General features: G+C 41.4%; 2 protein-coding genes across 3 annotated transcripts; both read right to left on the reverse strand.

Moving 5' to 3' along the window:
* Positions 1-2268: 2268 nt before the first annotated feature.
* On the reverse strand, positions 2269-10141 carry LOC131876951 (forkhead box protein D1-like). 2 transcript variants are annotated; one of them, XM_059222497.1, is made up of 6 exons: positions 10118-10141; positions 8914-9450; positions 7384-7629; positions 7107-7281; positions 3823-4151; positions 2269-3753 (listed from the first exon to the last, which is right to left on the reverse strand). In XM_059222497.1, the coding sequence occupies exons 2-6, from the start codon at positions 9281-9283 to the stop codon at positions 3455-3457; spliced, it is 1419 nt and encodes a 472-aa protein (XP_059078480.1). In that variant the 5' UTR covers positions 9284-9450; positions 10118-10141; the 3' UTR covers positions 2269-3454. The 2 variants fall into 2 exon arrangements, with proteins under 2 accessions (XP_059078480.1, XP_059078479.1); XM_059222496.1 differs by lacking the exon at positions 10118-10141 and having other exon boundaries at positions 8914-10087.
* A 3679-nt stretch (positions 10142-13820) lies between these two features.
* Positions 13821-17850, reverse strand: LOC131893275 (glutamate receptor ionotropic, NMDA 1-like). The gene is made up of 2 exons (XM_059243257.1): positions 16422-17850; positions 13821-14428 (listed from the first exon to the last, which is right to left on the reverse strand). Exons 1-2 carry the CDS (start codon positions 17816-17818, stop codon positions 14101-14103), a joined length of 1725 nt encoding a protein of 574 aa, XP_059099240.1. The 5' UTR covers positions 17819-17850; the 3' UTR covers positions 13821-14100.
* Positions 17851-19384: the final 1534 nt, after the last annotated feature.

The raw sequence follows: 19384 nt of genomic DNA on the forward strand, positions 1-19384 counted from the left end.
ACGGTGGTGCTAATAAAGTCAAAATGAGAAATTCCAACTTGCTTTACATATTCCAATGTATTGTGGAACTCATAATAATGTTTGGCTTGAGGCCTTAACAATGATTATTGGAAATCTGGACGAATGCTGAGCAATTGATCACGGGCTACTGCAATTATAATTCTATAACTTTTATCTTGTTTGAAAAGCACCCAGGCAAAGTTCGCTTGAAGGATTTCAAAAGAATGTGACATATTGCAGACCACCCAAGAGCTTTTAAGCTGCCATAAAGTTATTTTTCACTTGATAAGAATGCTTAGTATTGGACACTTCAGTGTTCAGCAAAGGCGCGAAAGGATTCTGACATTGCACGCCTTAAAAGGGCATCCACGAGCTTTGAGCTTTGCGCCCGTTTTGAGAGCCTTGACATCAACCCGCTTGACTACGCAATTTAGGCCCATATGGCCTTGCATACAGCCCTGGCGACATCGACATTCCGAGATCCTTTTTTTCTAAATAAGAGATTAGCAATACATTTAGTAAACTGTTGCTTGAAACTAGTCAATGAACTATTGAACAGATCTTGAGGTCAGGATATTGGTAGAGCGGCCGTTTTCTATTACGTTACCCTTGGTTTGATCCCTGGCTAATCAAGTCCAATTAGTCTTCTTTGTGGTACAGTGGAATTCAATTCAGCGCACCGATTATTGATTATTCAGGCTGCCCGCTTAAGCAAGGTGCGAAGCATCCAAATCCCGAGTTTCATGCAATTGGTTGGGTATTCTATAAGGTGGATCAATAGTTCGATTCTTATTGAAAGTGTAACGCAGCATGCTACGCACCCTGTAAATGCTTGTTTGGAGGGGAATGGATTGACACTACATGGTATTTAAATTGATCGGTTAATACAGCAGGCAGTCAGGTTAAAAGGGAAGTATTGGAGTCCAACCAAATTTTACATACAAGGCACTGATTTGCAATTTCCGACCAAAAATGACGGAAAATTGTGTTGATCAACATGACCCAGATAAAAATTGACGGTTGTTGTTGCCATCGCCCATCTGAATGTCCACTGAGGAGAACGTGACTAGTTTTAAGATGGCCAAGTAGGGCAGAAATGGCGAGAGGAGCTAAGGGGACGACAAGAGGAAGTGAAAAGGACTTGTTGGCAAAGCCTGAGCATCCCAAGGGAAACCTAAAAGCAACCAACACTAGACAGGGTCTTTATGAAGGAAAAAAATCGAGTCGTTTACACTTGAAATGCATTTATAGAAAATGAAGTTCATATGCACTCTTAATTAACTTCATACATATTTGTACATCATCCCATTGTCCCATTTTCAAGAGGAGTAATTTAATTGGGCGGATCAGTTAATAGGGTAGGTTTTTGACGTTGCCGAGGTGCCTGTTTAAGTGGATTCCAGTATATCAATTCATAGTAAGAGTGTCTACTCTAACAACTTAAATGGGCAAACCTTTCCGTGGGAGAGGTACAAATTGATGGTAACTCTGAATATATCTCTTCATAACATAACGGGCTGAGCGAGAGAGCTACCCGTGATTATCTTCTTTGTTACTTTGTTATTTCTACAACCTACTTCTTTCTTCTTTACGACAATCCTACTTGAAAATGAGGAGTTATTTTTTTTTTAGTTTAAGCTCTCCAATTTGCCCCTTCTCATGGAAAGGGTACATGAAAAGGCTGACCTGGCCAGAACATCTCTCTGAATAGTGGAAGGGAAGTAAAAGAGGCCCAGTAAAAATATTGATTTGGCGGTCATCATTTTGGTCGTTCCACCTTATTGGATCGCTTATATCTTCTTTTGATAGAGAGAGATCATTCGAGAGACTTATACGGACTCGTGGATGAACGTCGATACTTTAGTCTAAAACGGCTTACAAGTCAGGGTTCCTAAATAGGTTGGTCGTCTGACTCGATCCGCCTCCAATCGTTGTTTCTGTATTTGTGTTCTATTGCAAAGAAAAAATTGACAATCAACGAGCCCCGTGAAGTATAGGTCCTCGGGGGATGGGAGGTTGAGCTATGCGCATTTTGAATGTCCGTATAAAAAAGGCGAAATTATTGTTTTCAAAAAGCAATGGAATTGGACCTTAGGTCTTGAAATTCCCGCAAGTACAATTAAGGAGTTTTGGATAAAAAAGCAAGGAACGCAGGTAAGGAGTTTTCCTTAAGCATGCTTATGTTTCTTTGCAGGATTCATCTCAGTATCTATTCTGTTAAAAAATGGAAACTCTACTTACTTCATTGGACAAGTATTGCTAGGTCACAAATTTACGTCGACAGATTTTCTCCTTTGGTGAGTTACATCTTACGTTCTGGCAATCAATGAACTGCCTTCCAAACGCCAAAACCAGACTCAATGGCCGAAGTTCTCGTTTTCGAAGAGTTATGGCTGCATGTCGATAGTTTTGAAGCCGATGAATCATGATCCTAGGTGTGAAACACTTGGCCAATTTATTGCCGACTCTGTCCTCAAATGTCAAGTGGTCCTTGAAAACCGATTAATCTCGGCGCGTCAGGGTGTGAACACTCGAAGCTAAAAGCCACGCCACTCAAAAGACGACGACGACGACGACATTTTGGGAAATTAGGGCTGCACGATGCTTTCGACTCATGCTCAATTTAGAGTTGGCTGTGCTTTTACGGGGTGTCATGCTTCCCAATCCCAAGTTTGGGAAGTGTTCGTGTTTCAGGGAGGCAGGAAGCGAGTAGCATGGCCCATTTTGGGATCGCCCACAGTACCAAGCCAAGTGGTAGATGATGTAGATGGAAGAGATGAAGTGGTAGTGTTGAAGCAGAAGAAGAAGCTCTTGGGGAATTGGGATAATTGCTTTTTGACATTTCACTCCCTCAGTTGAAGAACTGTTGGTGACACATTTCCCCGAGCTTGATCTCCCGCTCACGGATAAAGATCAAGCCGTCTCTCCTCCTTAGGGTAACAAGGGCGACTACTACTACTACTACTACTACTACTACTACTACTACTACTACCACAACAACACCATCAACAACGAAAACGGGTGCATGAGGTTAGGTATTCTAGACCGATTCAATTCGAATGGGCCACGATACCTTCATCCATAGACTTTGCGGTTCGACATCGATTAGGAATATTGCATCAGTAGCCCCCAGGTGCCGTATGCGTCAAGCCCTCAGGTTTATGTTGAAGAATACAAATGAATTTGAAAGTATCCCTGGCCAAAGTGTGCTTGGTAGCGATTGGCATCCGCATCCGCCTATGCTTTTGCTTGTGCTATTGCTTGTGCTTCTCCTTTGGCGTCTCAGTGTTCTATTCCACACTCAAACGAATATCCCGGCGCCAATCGAGCGGAGAGAGAAGAAACAGGGCCACCGATCGCCTCCCTCGAGGTTTACTTTTGAGCCAAGGGAAACAAAAAGAAGCGATCTGTTTCGTTGAAGGGGGGCTATGGTCAGAAAGAAACTTCAGGTTTATTATTCCATTTTGAAACTAGGATCGTGGTTGGATGAGGCAGCTTGGAGAAGAGGAACTGGATCCGAAATGGGTGATTGTTCTGGAAGACCAAGACTCCAAGAATGAGTTGGCTGTTGATGGTTTTGATGAGGATGATGAGCATAGTATGGTGAAGATAGATTGTCATGGACCAGACTCTGAGGGGTGTTCCCAAGTTCGGAGGGCGATGACGACACGAATCGCCGTCCAGAAGTGGCACTGAATGGGGATGATTGGACACGCTCGTTGGAGGCGTTGAAGGGCGGTCCAACGGTGGTTCCTGAATTTGAATCAACACGTGTTTTACTCTGCGTGCATATAGTATAATATCATTCATATTTGTCTTTACCCAATTGCGAATACTGAGAGTAAGGGTTTTGAGCAAAGGCCGCCCGTGCAGAGCAAGAGGCAGCCGCCGCAGCCACGGCCGCAATCGCCGTCACCGAGGAGGAATTGCCTGACATTGACCCACTTGAGGTTGATATTCCTAAATTCCCACTTAGACCATCTAGTGGAGAACTACTGATGGCTGAAGGGTAAACTGGATGAGGCGTAGATGAGGAGCTGGCCGTGGAATGGCCAAGCACTCCGGCAGCCGCGGACATACAAAAGCTGTTGTATGCATAAGGATCAGCCGAATAGGGCTTCATCGAACTCGAAAGTTGAGACCATGGAGTGCTGGAATATAGGTTGAAGCCTTAGTGTGCACATGTAGATCTGAAATTGTACATTTTGAACCATAGGAACTGACAAGGGATCTTGTTCAATCTGGACCGCCGTCTTTTCTGTAATAACCACTATTTTTATCGGTAGCGTCTCTCAAATTGTATCTGAAATATGTGCTCCTGATCTATTAATTTGTGTACATGTGCACTGAATCCGAATCTAGTCGACTAAGCAATATCATCAAGATTTTAACATCTGTTTTTAAGTCATTTCTATTTCAAATGATTATGCTATATGCTTGAACTTATACATACTTTTATATATGTTAACTAACCGATCATAAACAAGAGTTGCAATATAGGTATGTGGATGTAAGCAAAAGTTGGAACAGGAACAGGGCATTTTCCAGGGCATATTGTGGGAAAAAACTTTCAGGTCTCCGAAATCGCACACAAATTCATTGGGTGCAATATTCTTAATTGTCCCACGGAATGTTTTGCCCTGAGAGTTTTCCCCCACCGGGGCACAAATGAGTTTACAAGGGAGTTTATGTTTAGGTCGCTTTATTGCCATGAAACGAATGCAGGACAACGCAACCATAATATTTGCCCCCAAAAATGACGATGGAAAAGCTGGAAGTCATAGGACACTCTGCTTTCAACTATTCCCCTCTGTTGAAGATGCCCTGCAACGACCCTTAAAAGATTGTAAGAAATATCAAGGGAGTGCAGGATCTGAAGCGCTCCTAAATCTAAGGCATCGTTGTACGTGGCCGTGGATATTACTGCCCGAGTGTGCCCAAGGGAGATTCTCCTCACATCAAGCAGCCCTCATCTGATGGCGGATATTAATCGTCGGAATAGTCGTGAAGAATTTCATGCTAAATTTCCAGCTGTCGTCCATTTCTCACACACGCACACTCACATCTGAACTACTGCTCAGCCACAGTACAGAATCTGATGTGTGCATTTCGTTACCGTCTTGGAACGCAAATGCGAGCACTACACGAAGCAAAATGCAAAGGATTCGGGGCTTGGCCACATTTTTCGTCAAAATCAAACAATCATTTAACCATTAACAAAGGAAATCACAAAAGAAGTCATTGAGATTGAATAAACAATGGGTAATGTAAATGCAGAGCTTTCACCTATCTACCTCAACACAATCTAGTTAATGAATAGAAGTGCTGGGGCGAGTCCGGATCGAGTCTTTTACTCGATTTTGGAGAAATTGGCCGGACTGGTCAAGAAAAATTAATAATTTTTTCCTAGAATTCCGTAAGACGATTTTTTTGCTAGAACTGACCGTAGTAAAAGACTCGAATCCGGCAGAGGACTCGAGTTTTTTGCCGCATTCGAGTCCAGACTCGGCGAGTCCGGCAAAAAGTCAAAAAATCAGAGGACTCGCCCCCAGCACCAAAGAAAAACGTACTCATATTCATCAAGATCTAACGAAATGCCATATTTTTATTATTCATTATGGTTTTCAATCTCAATATTCTTTGACGATGTCCATTGCACGAAAAAAATTCTTGAATTTGCACTTTGATAAATTGAACCAACAATCTTCTTTAGATGACAATTTCTCCCAAAAAAAGAGGGGCGATGGCTTTTCGTCTGGAATACCCCTCGTAATTGCCACCGCTACTGTTCGAAGCAATATGCTCAATCCCTGATTCTCCTTCTGAGTGGCAAGCGAAGCTGTGTTTGCAGTCCGACTTGCTATTTTATTCCCCCTGACTAAAGCCCACATCACCGAGAATGGGGGATTGAAACAGGAGCAAACGTGTGAAAGAGAAAGAAGCTTCCTTGTCCCATTACAAACTGAACCTACTCGTACATGCAACACGACGTTTGCTATGTGGGTAGCAGCACCTAAGACTGCGTGAGTGGCCTCCTGCACTTGGCAGTGCTTTGTCATCGTTTTGCGGCCGAGATATGAGCCCCGAATCCCAGATTCCTTGGGTTTACTCCAATTGTGTTCTACGAATGTACTACGAACGTCTTCATTTCCAACTAGGAAACACGAGCGGCCTTGTGTTGAATTCAATCCCTCGCGTGAAACCAAATCTCAGAGTTTTTGGGCTTCTAACAAAAGAGAAGGGTAGTGAAGTTTGGAACTCGCTTAAGATCACTTTGTTTTGTCTGGAGGATGGATGCACGACGGACAATGCATTGACGAGCCAGGTACACTCAGCATTGAGCATCGGGACAAAAATGCTTTTTTAACGCCTCTGTGCACTTCTAACAGACACACTATATTCAAATCCTAAGGCTAAATCTTGAGGTCCAAGTAGCCCAATTTTGGTTCTGCCATGTTCAAAATTTATATTTACTAACAACTGAGCGCTTGGTACAAACACCTCCGTTCAATTTGAAAGAGAGGCAAAGCCCAAGGGAGGAGGGGGAAGAGCTCGAAGAATCCAGTTTATGCTAAATTAAGGCCAAGATATGACCGCAACGAATATCGCCAATTTGATTAATGGGGATCAGAGTTCATTGCCAGCTTATTCTTCCATCCATTCACCATGGCCAGTCAAAATAATCGATAAGTAAGATATCTGGCAGAGATAGCCTAGCTAACACTCCATCCATCCCCTTACCACAAAAGTTTATTTAGCAACTATTAATTTGGAGAACCTACCAAAGTCACGCAATATCTTGACGTGACGATAGAGGAGAAGGCTCCGAGAAAAGAAGGGGGAATGAAAGTTAAATGACCATGTCTTCACAATCAGATAATGGCAGATGCAACTGATGAGGGTAAACACGTGCTTCACGATCCATTAGTTTTTGCTGTCATCAATCTTAACTTCTCTTTGTTTCAAGATATGAAATGAGAAGACCAAACCTAGTCCAATATCAAAAAATGTGGTTTGAAATTGGGTGACGACTGCCGATATTTCTGTTGTACAGGACTGTAAAGATATATTGAATGTACCTACAATGAGCTTGATGCTGGCCTTACTTTGACATATAAGATGAGTAATTATAAGCAGGCGTGCGATAGAGCCACCCATGGGAGGAGCCACTGTCCAGAGACCAAGGCTTGGAAGGTGTGTATGCTGACTTGTAGGCGTGCCTTCTCATTCGTTTCCGCCGCCTAAAGTTACCTTTCTCAAACATGTCGGTGTACTGAGGATCTGTTAGGATAGAGATTAAACGCGATTTATGGCAAGGAGAATTACATCCACAGTAAAACATGTGATGCATCTTAAAGGCCAAATTATGCCTATAATACCCACCCAAGGTCCAAAAGTTGCCCTTTCGTTCTTGACCCCCTTCACTGGGTAGTTTGATAAAGCATTCATTGAGACTGAGGTTGTGACGTATGGAGTTCTGCCATCCTTTGCCTTTCAAGTTGCGATAATAGGGAAACTTCTTCTTGATGAAATCGTAGATGCGACTCAATTTGAGCTTGCCATCTCTGCTCTCCTCAATGGCCATGGCAATCATCGCCACGTAGCTGTAGGGTGGTTTGGTATTGACGTCTAAAACATAAAAACATTTCCTTAAAACATTTCCTTATTTATTTTCTTTCGTTATGCGCAGAAGTAAAAAAAGGAGGAAAAGCTCAATATCTAATTGCACAGTATAGAAAGATTTGTTGTAAAACGTTTTTTTTTTAATCTAAAATAAATTTCAAAACACTTTTGAATAATTTTTGAGCGAAAATTGTTTTTGTGGTAACATAAAATTATGATTAAAGAAAATTGCACCTGAGGACAGGGGATGGATGGCACATTGAAGGACCCGTAAAATAGGAGTACATCATTGTTTCGATTAGTCCGGATTTTTTGGAGGGCTCAATAGTGTAAACCTTTGCATTCACTACCATTGACTCTAAAACTTGGTTGCGGAAAAATCTCATGGATACTTTTGACGATTTCCCGTAAAAGATACCTTTTGCACCTCCTTTAAATACTGCATCTTCTTGGTTTGTCCCAATAAAGTAGTGGTTCTCTAATTCTTACAATGCTCCTGCTTTTCCTTATAATGCAACAACAACCCCAATATTGTATACACAAACGAGCAAATCCAAAAAACTCTGCATTTCAGCCTGGGTCTTTTCACCCTCAGAGATAGGTGAGATAAAACTACTAAAGGAACCAAATTTGATCTTTAAACCTGGATGGTTTAGGGCATTAGTTTTGAGGACTTTTGATTTCAAAGATTTTGAAATAATGAAATGTATTGAAACCTTTGGTAGTTGTTTCAAACTTATGCAAAATTAGTTTGATGTCGTCTTTTGATGTCCTTTTTGCATTTAAACAGGCTCATATCTTTGCGTTTGAGAATAGTTTTTAGCAAAAATTTCTTTTCTGAGCGCTGCTTATTCAGTGATGAAATTTAGACCACTATTGATTTAATTCCGTAGCTGCTTCTCACAAATTTTTAGGCTGAAGTCAAGTTCGCAAAAGGTCATATATTCAAAGCTTTTAGCGTTCAATAACAAAAAACATAGGCTCTGTTTCACCACTCACAACTATGTAGATTGTTGTTCATATTGATTGCGAAAATTCTCTTTTTATTCATGAAAAATATGTCCAATCAAATCGACGACCAATCTGTAAAACCTGTAAAGTATGTACATTTAATTTCAATTTGTACTCTCTGGCTTTGTTTGTCTATTATTAAAGTACATCCTCTTATACAGGGTTTATGAATTCGATCGAACCAAAGCAACAACTCAATGCAATTAATCCAATTAGATTCAAAGTATAGTTTCCAAACCTTTACTCATTACATGCGTTTTCGAAGATGTTTCCCCTTACTTGTGTGCTTTGGTTTTTCCTTGATGACTTTCTTGGAGTAATCTTTTTGGTCCTCTTCACTAGCTTCACTTTCACAATCCTCCTCGTCATCGTCGTCGTCATCATCGTCTTGGCGGCCAGTTTCTCGAGCACCACCGACATTGACTCTCGATACCTTCGTATCGTACGAGGATCCTTTGTCTTGAGACAAATCTTGTAACGGCGAATCAGTCCGCGAATCTCCGTCAGTTTCAAGGGTCCCTTTGCGACCGCCTAGTTCACGGAAAATCATGTCCGATCCAAGCGGAGAGCCTCTGGTCGACGATCCGATGAGGGATCCCAAATGTTGAGGCACAAGATCTGGCATGTTGGACGACATAGATCGTGGCATCAGTTGAGGGGGTGACTCGATTGATCCGGGATGATGAGCACATCGAGTGGGTTCCAGTGGGGTCGAATTTTCAACTCCAGACGAGTCTCCTTGAAGTGGCGAAGTGCTTGAACTGAGGTTTTGAGGTCCGGAGGATAAGAATGCTGGCGAAGAGTATTGGACGGAATCTGAGCAATCGGAATAAGAAGACAATAAAGTGATGAAGGAAGTGGAGGAATTCATTGTGATCCTCCGATTGTAATCGCTTATGGCCAGACTTGTCGAGCACATTAGGATGTTCTGCGGTTTGTCTAAAGAGGCAATTTGGCCAAGTAAAGAACGAACAGATTCGTGAACGTGTAGGGTAACAAATCCAATAGCGGGTAATTAAGGTATGAAAACTATGTTAGCTACGCTCGTACCTTGGCTGTTCCTCTGCTAGAGTGTGGTGGACGATCTCACGTGCAAATCACTGTCTGTTCAGTGTCAGATGTCAAGTTGTTGAATGGACTAAATAACACTTCTACTGCGCACTGTTTGGACAGTACTATGAAAAGCCCCATCTAGTCTTCTTGTTGTAGAAGATCGTGCTTTGGTTTGCGTCGCTTTGAACAAGTATTTGGAATGCAATTTCTACTGCTTCAGAGAGCGTGACAGATTGATCAGTTGAAGAGAAGACAAAGATGAATTGGCAAAGATTTATAATACCTCATAACTCAAAGATACGGTTTCTTCTTGAAAAAAACATAAAGCAAATCGACCCCAAGAGACTCCGTCCAGTTTGAAAAAAGGTTTGAGAGAGCATTGTTTTGGTTTGTTTGAAGCCATGTTGCGATGTCAACTTGAGTCCCTTACTTTGTTCGTTGTTGTTGGTGGGCGAAGAGGTGAGATTATCTGTCCGGTTAAAAGACGAGCTGGGGCTGATGCCTTCTCCAGTCTGAACCTGAAAATAAATTCACAACCCGCTTGTAGTTTTTAAGCCCTTTTCCCTTTTGTATACAGGTTCTTCTTTCAAAAATACCTTCCGCCAGCTTTGTGATACTATAAAAGAGAACAAGAACATATAGTGGGATCGAAAAACTTTCATTTTGGATGAGTCAAGAAAGGTTCAAATCAGGTACAAAGGTATCTGATGTTGTAAAGCATCCTGCAGCGTGATTCCAATCCGGGTTTAGGGTCAATTATAGTGACTTGACGACTTAGAGGCTTAAAGTGGGTTGGAGAGCACCTTCAAGTCCTAAAGAATCCCGCCGACTAGTTCGGCTAATGACGTCCCGCTTTCTTTTTCATATGTTTGCAGGTTTTTCAGTGTTGAAATGCTATTCAGGGAGTTTATTTTCAAACCTTGAATTTGCATGAATTTTGGCGTCCGCAATTGCCTTAATAACTTAAGCTCTTGAAGAGAGATTGAGACTATGAGGAGATGGTGCAATAAGGGTCATTTTGCAAACGTAGCTAAACTGTGGGCTATTAATTTTGTTCCAACAAAGATCACATTTTGAACATTTGTCTGATTGCCCTTTGAACCCTAAACTTGAGATTTCATGTCAAAAATGCGGCTTCATCAAACATCTCAAAACAACAAAAAAATTAAACTTACTTTTTTAAATTTCCTTTGGGTTTAAAAAAATTTTAATTGATAACTGACATATGGATTGTTTGGCCTTGAACTAGATTCACGGAAGTCGTCTGATTTGCATATTCTAAAAACGGTTAAATTACTGTTCTTCATTAAAGAACTTTTAATTCGACCCAGATTTTACCAGGGACAAAATTCCTGCCAAATTTGAGCATGGCCTGTGAAATTGTTTGGCTTTATAGTAATATTTATAGTAATATATCTTTAAAAATACCCACCTCATTAGTCCGCTTTAAATGAAAAGATCCACAGGCTATTATTGATACCAAAGCGGTGATCAGTTTGCCAATAAACAATTGCCTCATCAACTAATCTACCAACAATCAATTAACCTCAGCTAGAGTTCAAACTAACAGTTGTAGCAGATAACCAACGTGTTATAATCCCTTCGACTGTTACTTGTTCCATCATCACAATGTCGCACAAACATAAGAAAGCACCAGAAATGTTTCCCTACCTGTGAGTTGCAAGGAGAATGGTTGTTGTTGTGATGATGATGATGATGGTGGTGATGAGGTACAATGTTTATTTCGGGCCCATGATATTGTGCCGAAGATGCAGCTTGAGCCAAGGCCACTTGCTGTGCCGTAAAAATGGATGCCACGGCCGCCTGACACGGTGACACATAATTCACTGAGGAACTGTCCGAAGAGAGCATCTCACCCCCCCCAAATCACGGGGGATCGCGTACTACCTTCTGCCTCCTGGAAGGTACTCGATGAGCAATGTGTGAGAAGATGATTAGCCGTTGTTGGCTTGTGCCCGGTGGCTTGGACTCAACACCTTGGTGAAATCCGAGAAGGAAAACAAACAATCGATGATGATGATGATTGTTCCCCCCTTTAAACCCCAAACCTGCACGACTTCTTTGTTTCGCCAAGTGAACGAGAATTTAGTGGAACAAACCTCACTCAACCGATCGTTCCTTCTTTCTTTCGTTCTCTCTATCCACAAAGAAAACAAACAAAAAGGTTACAAAACTTGCTTCAAAATGGATGAAACCTCCGATTTTGAACTGCCACTCGACAATCATGTAAGTCGCAACTGCGGATTCAAGAACCCATCCTCTTTGTTGTGTCACACTTGCCTGCTTTCATCTCGTTGGAGAAGAGCTTGCGTGGTAAGAGGAGAAAAACACGCTCGAAATCAAATTCCCGCATTGGATAATGCAGTGAAGAGCTCTTCGATTCCCTCGATCCCGACACATTTCGTTCTCGCTAAGAATCGTTAATCTTGTCGCCGGTTCTCTACGCCTCAATTCACCGTTAGCTCTCTCCGCCTCTCTCGAAGAAGGAGGAGCCAACATGATAGCCGCGCTCCTTGACCCCGATCAAGATATTTGAAATCGGACAAAGACATGCAAAGTTTCGTGGTGTTTTTAAATTGATGTTCTTTAATGGTCAATTGAGGAAGGAGCATTTTGTGCCCCTGTTTTGAACAATCGCCAATGTTTGAACTATTGGCTGTGCTCGGATGTTTCCAAATTTGTGGCTTCGTGTTTTGATCCCTCGACGTGCGAAAAACATGTCTGAAGGATTATGGTCCCCCAACATGAGAGGATTACCACGAACACAGAGCTCGGGATTGATTTGGAACTCTGCTCAGTGAATGGGGCGAGGAAAAGACTCACTTGGTCTCGTCTTGTAACTCAGGAACTTGGAAGAGAAGAGTTTTCACTTGGTGGCTTATGCCTCAAGTCCTGTGTGCTAATGTACTATTCGACGAATGCATGCAGTGCATCCCGCTTCATTTAAATGAGGACAAGCTGCGCGGATGGAGAGCATCAGTTTTTCAAAGTTCTTAAACATGGGTACCTTTGAAAGATATTTTGATTTACCTGAATCCATTAACATGCTGTGTCGGTGCTCAGTTTTGGATCAACAAGGACCCGGGGGGGAATTGATAATAGTTCCATTCTTGTTGTGAGACGTTTATCTAAAAAAGATTGCTATTGCGAGACCTAACGTGACATTGGATCATTTGAACAATTTTGGCACAAATGTTATTCCTTGTGTATGGAGTACATTACCGTGCATTTAAATGTTTTTCTTTTAAAAGTTTACTGCTCATATTCCTCCTTTAAGAAAACAATGAATTAGAATCATTCAAATCATTCGTCCAAAGGATTACATCAAACACAACATTGTTGGTTTTAGATAACAACTCATTCGTCCAGCATCAAGTTCAGCCTCCAAATAGACAGACTCCAGAGTGATTTCCATTTTAGAGACTGACCAGAGAGGGGGAGTCATAATTACTCAGTTTGAGCTGGCACAACCATGAAGAAATCGAAGCTCTTCACGAGCACTTATTTATGACTTTATGACACCATTATTGCTTATCGCTCCATCAAGACGGTTCTCTCGGATTGGCCGTGCTCCACGTTCTAAAGAAGAGAGATCCATTTGACCCCTGAGCCGATGCACATTGATTGGCACTAACACCACACAGTGGGGAACAAGTCAGCCACCCCATATTCAGTGTACTAGCCCCGTGGTACAAACAGCATTGTAGGTTTTGTCCAGCCGACTGGGTGGGTTCTCGCTACATACGTACATAGCAAGCATGCATGGCCAGCAAACTTGAGGCAAAAACCCAAAACAACTTCCTTCCGCCAGGCCATTCCCTTGATTTTATATGGGTACGAATTGCATAGGGAAATATCAGAGGGGATGGGCGAATTCCAATGCGTCCAGTTGTTATGCACAGAAACAGTTGAACATTCTACATATGAACATAAGTCCACTTACAAGTTGGTTTATCATTCCACAGAGAGCGTTTATTACATCAAATGTGTTTGTAACTTAATCAACGCCACGCTGAAAGTTTGAATGAGCTACATGAAAGTGCTTTTGTATCCTTGACCAAAATGAATTGACTATGATTTCCCGTCGAGTACACTGAATTTAAGCCCTACATACATCACGCGTTTGTGAAGAAAACACAATTTACCGGTTCTGTACTAGCCTACTGTACATCATGCCTATTTGCAGCATATGTCTGCAGCCTTCAATCATTCTGACTCAGACCACCGACCATACTCCAGCAAATCCCTTAGCTTGAACTTACTTAGACGATGATAATATAATTCATATGTTGTTGAAAAAAACGATAAGTTCAAGAGACGTGTTCAATTGCATAAAACATTCGAAAATTGATCCATCCAAAATAGTGACACTAGCCAACTTCATCTGCGAAGTCAAGATTTTACTCTATGTTTGAATACGATTTCAAAAAGAAAAATGACCCCGGAAATCCCGATGGCAAATCCGTAGACAATGAAAGGTCCCTGCATATCGAACAAAGTTAATGATTCCAACGCTCTGGCTCCATTCACAGATCGTTTGTCCAGCTTTCCAAACGAACTGATTTCATCTTGGATCCATTTTCGCAGGAGTCCGGCCTCGCTTAGTTGTTTCAGCTTAAAGTCCAACATTGGCTTGATGGGACTTCTTTTCTTCAATCCAAGGGCAATGGGTAACGAGAGAAAACATTCGTCCAAAATGAAGACATTCGTTTGACCCAATCTATGTTAAAGAAGAAAAATAAGCAGCATTGAGAGGATAGATTCATGACTTGAGCATTAATTGATTGATGGGCATCAATTCATAGCAAAAATAAAGTGCGAAAGGTAAATGATAATGTAAGTTTTCAATAACTGTCTTGAGCTTTGTCCCAACCCAGGGTTTAGAGTCAACTGTAGTCACTTTTATTGAGCCTAAACCTCTGGGTTGGGACAAAGCTCATGGATGTTTTTTGAAAATGTACAGTATCAGCATACAGTGTGTCCAGAAATTGTGCTCCTCTCTTGAATATACACGTCTTCAATATCAGCTCTTTTGCAAAGAACTCAATTTAACACCTTTGAACAAACTAATGAAAAGTAGCCACCTTACATATCAACCTAGATCAGTCATCGATTTTATGATTGAGTGACCAATTGCAACAGAAACTGTATTCATGTTAATGTGACTACCTAAGTAAATAATAGCTTAACGCATGGGACCTATCCTGACAGTTTTAGAACAAAGAAAAGAGGAGGAACTCAATTTTGAGACACATTGTACAGGTGTTGAGAAATGATCTTAGTAAAATATTTTTGGCCTTTTGCAAACTTGCTTAACTAAATAAAGCCCAAACTGGTGAAGCATGTATAGCATGCACAGCATGTGGCAGCACCGTCGACTCGTATAGAAATCACATTGTGATTGGTGTGGATAATTTCAGGAATCAGACAGATCAGGCCTTTGAACGAAAGCGTTCAAAAGTGGCCAAAAATGTCCAAAAGTGTTTAAAAGTCAGCCAAGTTTATATACGCTCAGTGCCCATTGAGTGGACAGTTTTGACAAAAATTGCGCCATGATACTTGTAATAGGTTAATAGTAGTGTAATGAATGGTTAGGTTTGAACAATAAACGGCGGTCACACTTCAGATGAATTTGATTGAATATAATTTTGACCCATTTACATGTAAGTGACCCATTATACTTGTTCGAATGACAACTATAAACCTTCGGACAGGATTGATTGTCCAAAACGGTATCGTGATCGTGCTGCTATCTCTAGATTTAAACTTATTAAAAGTCCCACCATGTAAATAAATAGACGAATTATAACCTTTCATTTTAATAGTACTGGGGATTACATTCCCTATAACGGTTAGATAAGCCCGTGAAAAACCAAACCAAACCAAAAAAAGCCTTTCCTTTACATTACTGCTGTGAGTGATGTCGTTTACGGGAATTGAGCGATCTTCAATTGCTTCACATATAAGTAAAGGAAAAATCCGAAAATTGATGAGATTATGACGCCACGTAAAGGACAGACAAAAGAGATGGTCCACAGTCAATCAGTGGTAGGTGATACATTGTGAAAAAAAGGACCCTCCGTGAAGAGGCTGAATGGTCACTTCAAAAGTTCAAAAGATGGCTAGTCAACTTTACAAGGTCAAAACTAAAACGAGCTATTTCAGGGAATCTAGAGTGATCAGCCACGTACTTTTTCAAACAATTGCCTAGCTAATTTCTTAAGTATCTTTAATATCACCAGTAAGAAAAGAATATCAATTTCAAACTCACTTTTTAATCCCTCTTGAATACCAAATACATCCACCGTAGTCATTGAATCAAGTTTTATATAAATTTTCTCAATGTTTAGTTCAGATTTCTAAATTCAGTTTGATGTCCTGTTTGGCCGGCTTCAAAACGATTTTCAATTTTCAAATTATATCCCTATACTTAGAATATCAAGTATTGGACCGGAAGATACTGTAAGTCAAGCTGGTGGCATTTAAAAAGCTGCCGTCGTCGATATCCACGGCGGAGTCCCAACTAAAGTTACATCAATCACTATTCATGAACCTTTTGGGAAATGGCGAATATGAAAGATTGAAGCCTTTTAGTTATGGTGTCGCACAAGTTGCCTTACCTTCGGGGTGCGTGACAATTTTAGGATTGAAGGGAATCTTTTTTAAACAATGTCAAGTGCGAAATAAAGCGAAAGAATGGAGGGTCATCTTACTTATTTGAGAGTCCTGTTCGGATTCCAAAGTTCAACATTTGTCTACTTTGGGGAATCACGTGCGTCCCTTTGCTAACATTTCGGTAGGGATCGGAATAATTGTATTCTTTCTTCCCCTTTTGCTTGATAACGTTAGAATCCTGTCGGTCTCGAATGGCATCAATCATGCTATCACAACAAAACGAAACCTCCAAATTCCGCGTGGTTATGTAGTTGTTCAAGGCATCAAGAGTGCGAGGAAATTCCGGATGAACATTGATAGAAAGAAACGAGATCAAACCAGCACCATAACTGGTACCCAATAGCAACATCCCCACAATCAAGGTCATCGTGAGCAATCGAATGCCCAAGTGTTGAATCCTGGCCACGGTTAAATCTGATTGTTTAAAAACAATCGACAGAATAAGCATCCCCCAGCTGGAATTCCTCGCCGAGGCTTCACAAACTGAATTCGATTTAAGGCACACAAAAACCACGATGGAAATGATCACCACGGAAAAGATGGTACAAAGCCATGTGAATCGGTCAAAAGGCCAAACAAGTGCCAGAATTTTGGGATAGGGTTTCGGTTTAGGCACCAGAAAGCACGCTTGATCGCTCAAGTACCAATCGGTGAAGGACATATACCGCGTCCGTTGATGATCATAGAACAGATTGGCCCAGCCTATATCGGCGGATCCTGTCACAAACTCGCCCAAGAGACCGGTATAATTTCCGCTACCGGGAGGGGTTTCGTGTCCCCACCATGCTCCATCTTCAGGTGCATACACTTCCAAAGAGAGGCCAACCGCGCTGCTTACACCCGCAGCTATCCGATACTCGAACCCTCGATGGACCCCAGTGTCAAAGTTCAGCATGGACTGAGGTGGCAAGTCAAAAGTGACGGCCTTTATTTTCTTGTTCACGAATCGGGTCATCTTTAGGGACTTGATGCGTGCTGGATTGTAGGGAGCCAGGTCACGATGCAATGGCGAAGCAAACGTAAAGGAGGATTGATTTTGTGCTTTGATAAATATCGAGTGAATATTCCTCTCGAACACGAAAGAAGGAACTTGTTCCAGGTCACGCGTCAAAAAGATCAAGGTCTTTGATGGATCAAAAATGAGTCTCTTGGAGATTTGGAGGGCCTTGTCATTTTTGGCATTGATCAGTCCAATGGCACACCTTGATGGCATTTGCCGGTCGGAGATGATCCTGGGAATGGAATCCCACAGGAGATGAGCGATATCTTCGGCATAATGATGCTGGACCCAAACACAAAACCGAATATGTTCCACGTGAATCAAAGGCAATCGCTCCCCAAGGCTGGTTAACTTCCCAACTACAACTTGATTGACAATGCTACTGAGCACCATTAGACGAATCAAGGCCACTCTCATGATATGCTTGATCTTCATCCTGGAGAAATCCGTTGATCACTGATTTGCTAATGGAACAGCACACACTTTTATCGGCTTATTGGTGAGTGCGTTTTTTCCATCCCACGAAGTGTGGCATTATAGTCGTACCACTTAGGGGCGGACGTATAGGGCATTGTGCGTGGTCCAAGTTGCTTTCCATGATATCATAACATACTCCGAGCTCATGGTTGAGGAAAAGGAAACAGTCGATAAGTATTGTATTTGATTTATCACAACTAGGTTGTAATTGCCTTTTGATAAACAAAGGAGACTCTACATTTTGATAACTCTGCCAGCACAATAAGCCACAGCTAGGCATTTCATGATAACCTTTATAATCGGCTAATTTACTATGCCGTATTTCCCAGATGCTGGCCGCTGACTTTGCCATATTTACAAGATGAAGGTGGATGCAAGGCAAAGAATCATTCCCGATATCATCAACAATGGACGAGGGGATTGAACCAATATTCATTGGAGTCAGGCTTCCTGGCGTTGTTATGGTGAGAGATGCTATTCAATACTACTTCGCCATCGAATTTGGTTAACCCTGCCTGTGATGCAATGACATGAAAATACAAAGAGATGGTGGGCGAGAGCATATCGCATTGAAAGACGGTAATAAGCTACAAGTTTAAGATATTTTTCAATCTGATGAGTTATCACCAGGTCTGAGGGAAAATGCCTACAATTGTCAGGATCTGGCTCATCAAACCGAATGATACTCAGTTTATAACGACAATCCATCGTGGAACAGTATTGTTTTCTTCAAATCTCACCATTAGATGGCGCCATAACAAATGCAAACATTGGCAAACATATAGATAATTTGACCTTTGTACTCTATTTTTTGGTGTACATATGTTTTATCATTATGCCTATATTTATTGAACGTGAACGAGATGGATGGCATGCATTTGTAGACACAGGAAGGTGTATGAAAGGTCCTCATGTAAATTCTGAGCTCACCGGCGACTAATTTATATGTTAATAACAAAATATCCCAAAATAACCATTGAAAATAACGTATCTTTTTCTCACATTCAATTCGTCTAAGCTAGCTGGTTTGGCTAAATGAACTGTTTATCCCTTGGAGCTTGTCTTTTACAAAATCGTATTCCCACTTGTTGACTTAGTTCGAAAGCGTGATCATGAGCAAACTGAAAATGTTCAATGTTCATTGAAATCAATATTCCAACACTGAAACAGCTCATGGTTTCAAGAGGGATTAGGCATTGGCCTTCTTCTATTCATTTCTGATAACAGATTTGCTCCCCAAAGCAGTTTTAGCTCTTCAATGGTTTTGGGCTCTGTGTGAAGTTTTGGCTTACATGCAATGTTAGCCAAACTAGGATTAGGATTGCCTTGGTATGACCATGAGCCAAAGGGAGGGCAACTACACCTCAATCATCCAAGATGTGACATTCACGTGTTTACCTTGGCTTAGCCATGATTGATGTACATTTCCGATTAGTCTCCGGATCGCAAAAAGCTCCCGATCGCTATGAAAATGAATATTTTGGACCCTTGTTGCTGCAAGAATAGTTGTTTTGAAAAAGTTTA

Source organism: Tigriopus californicus, chromosome 2 (assembly GCF_007210705.1).
Source record: "Tigriopus californicus strain San Diego chromosome 2, Tcal_SD_v2.1, whole genome shotgun sequence".
Taxonomy (NCBI): Eukaryota; Metazoa; Arthropoda; class Copepoda; order Harpacticoida; family Harpacticidae; genus Tigriopus; species Tigriopus californicus.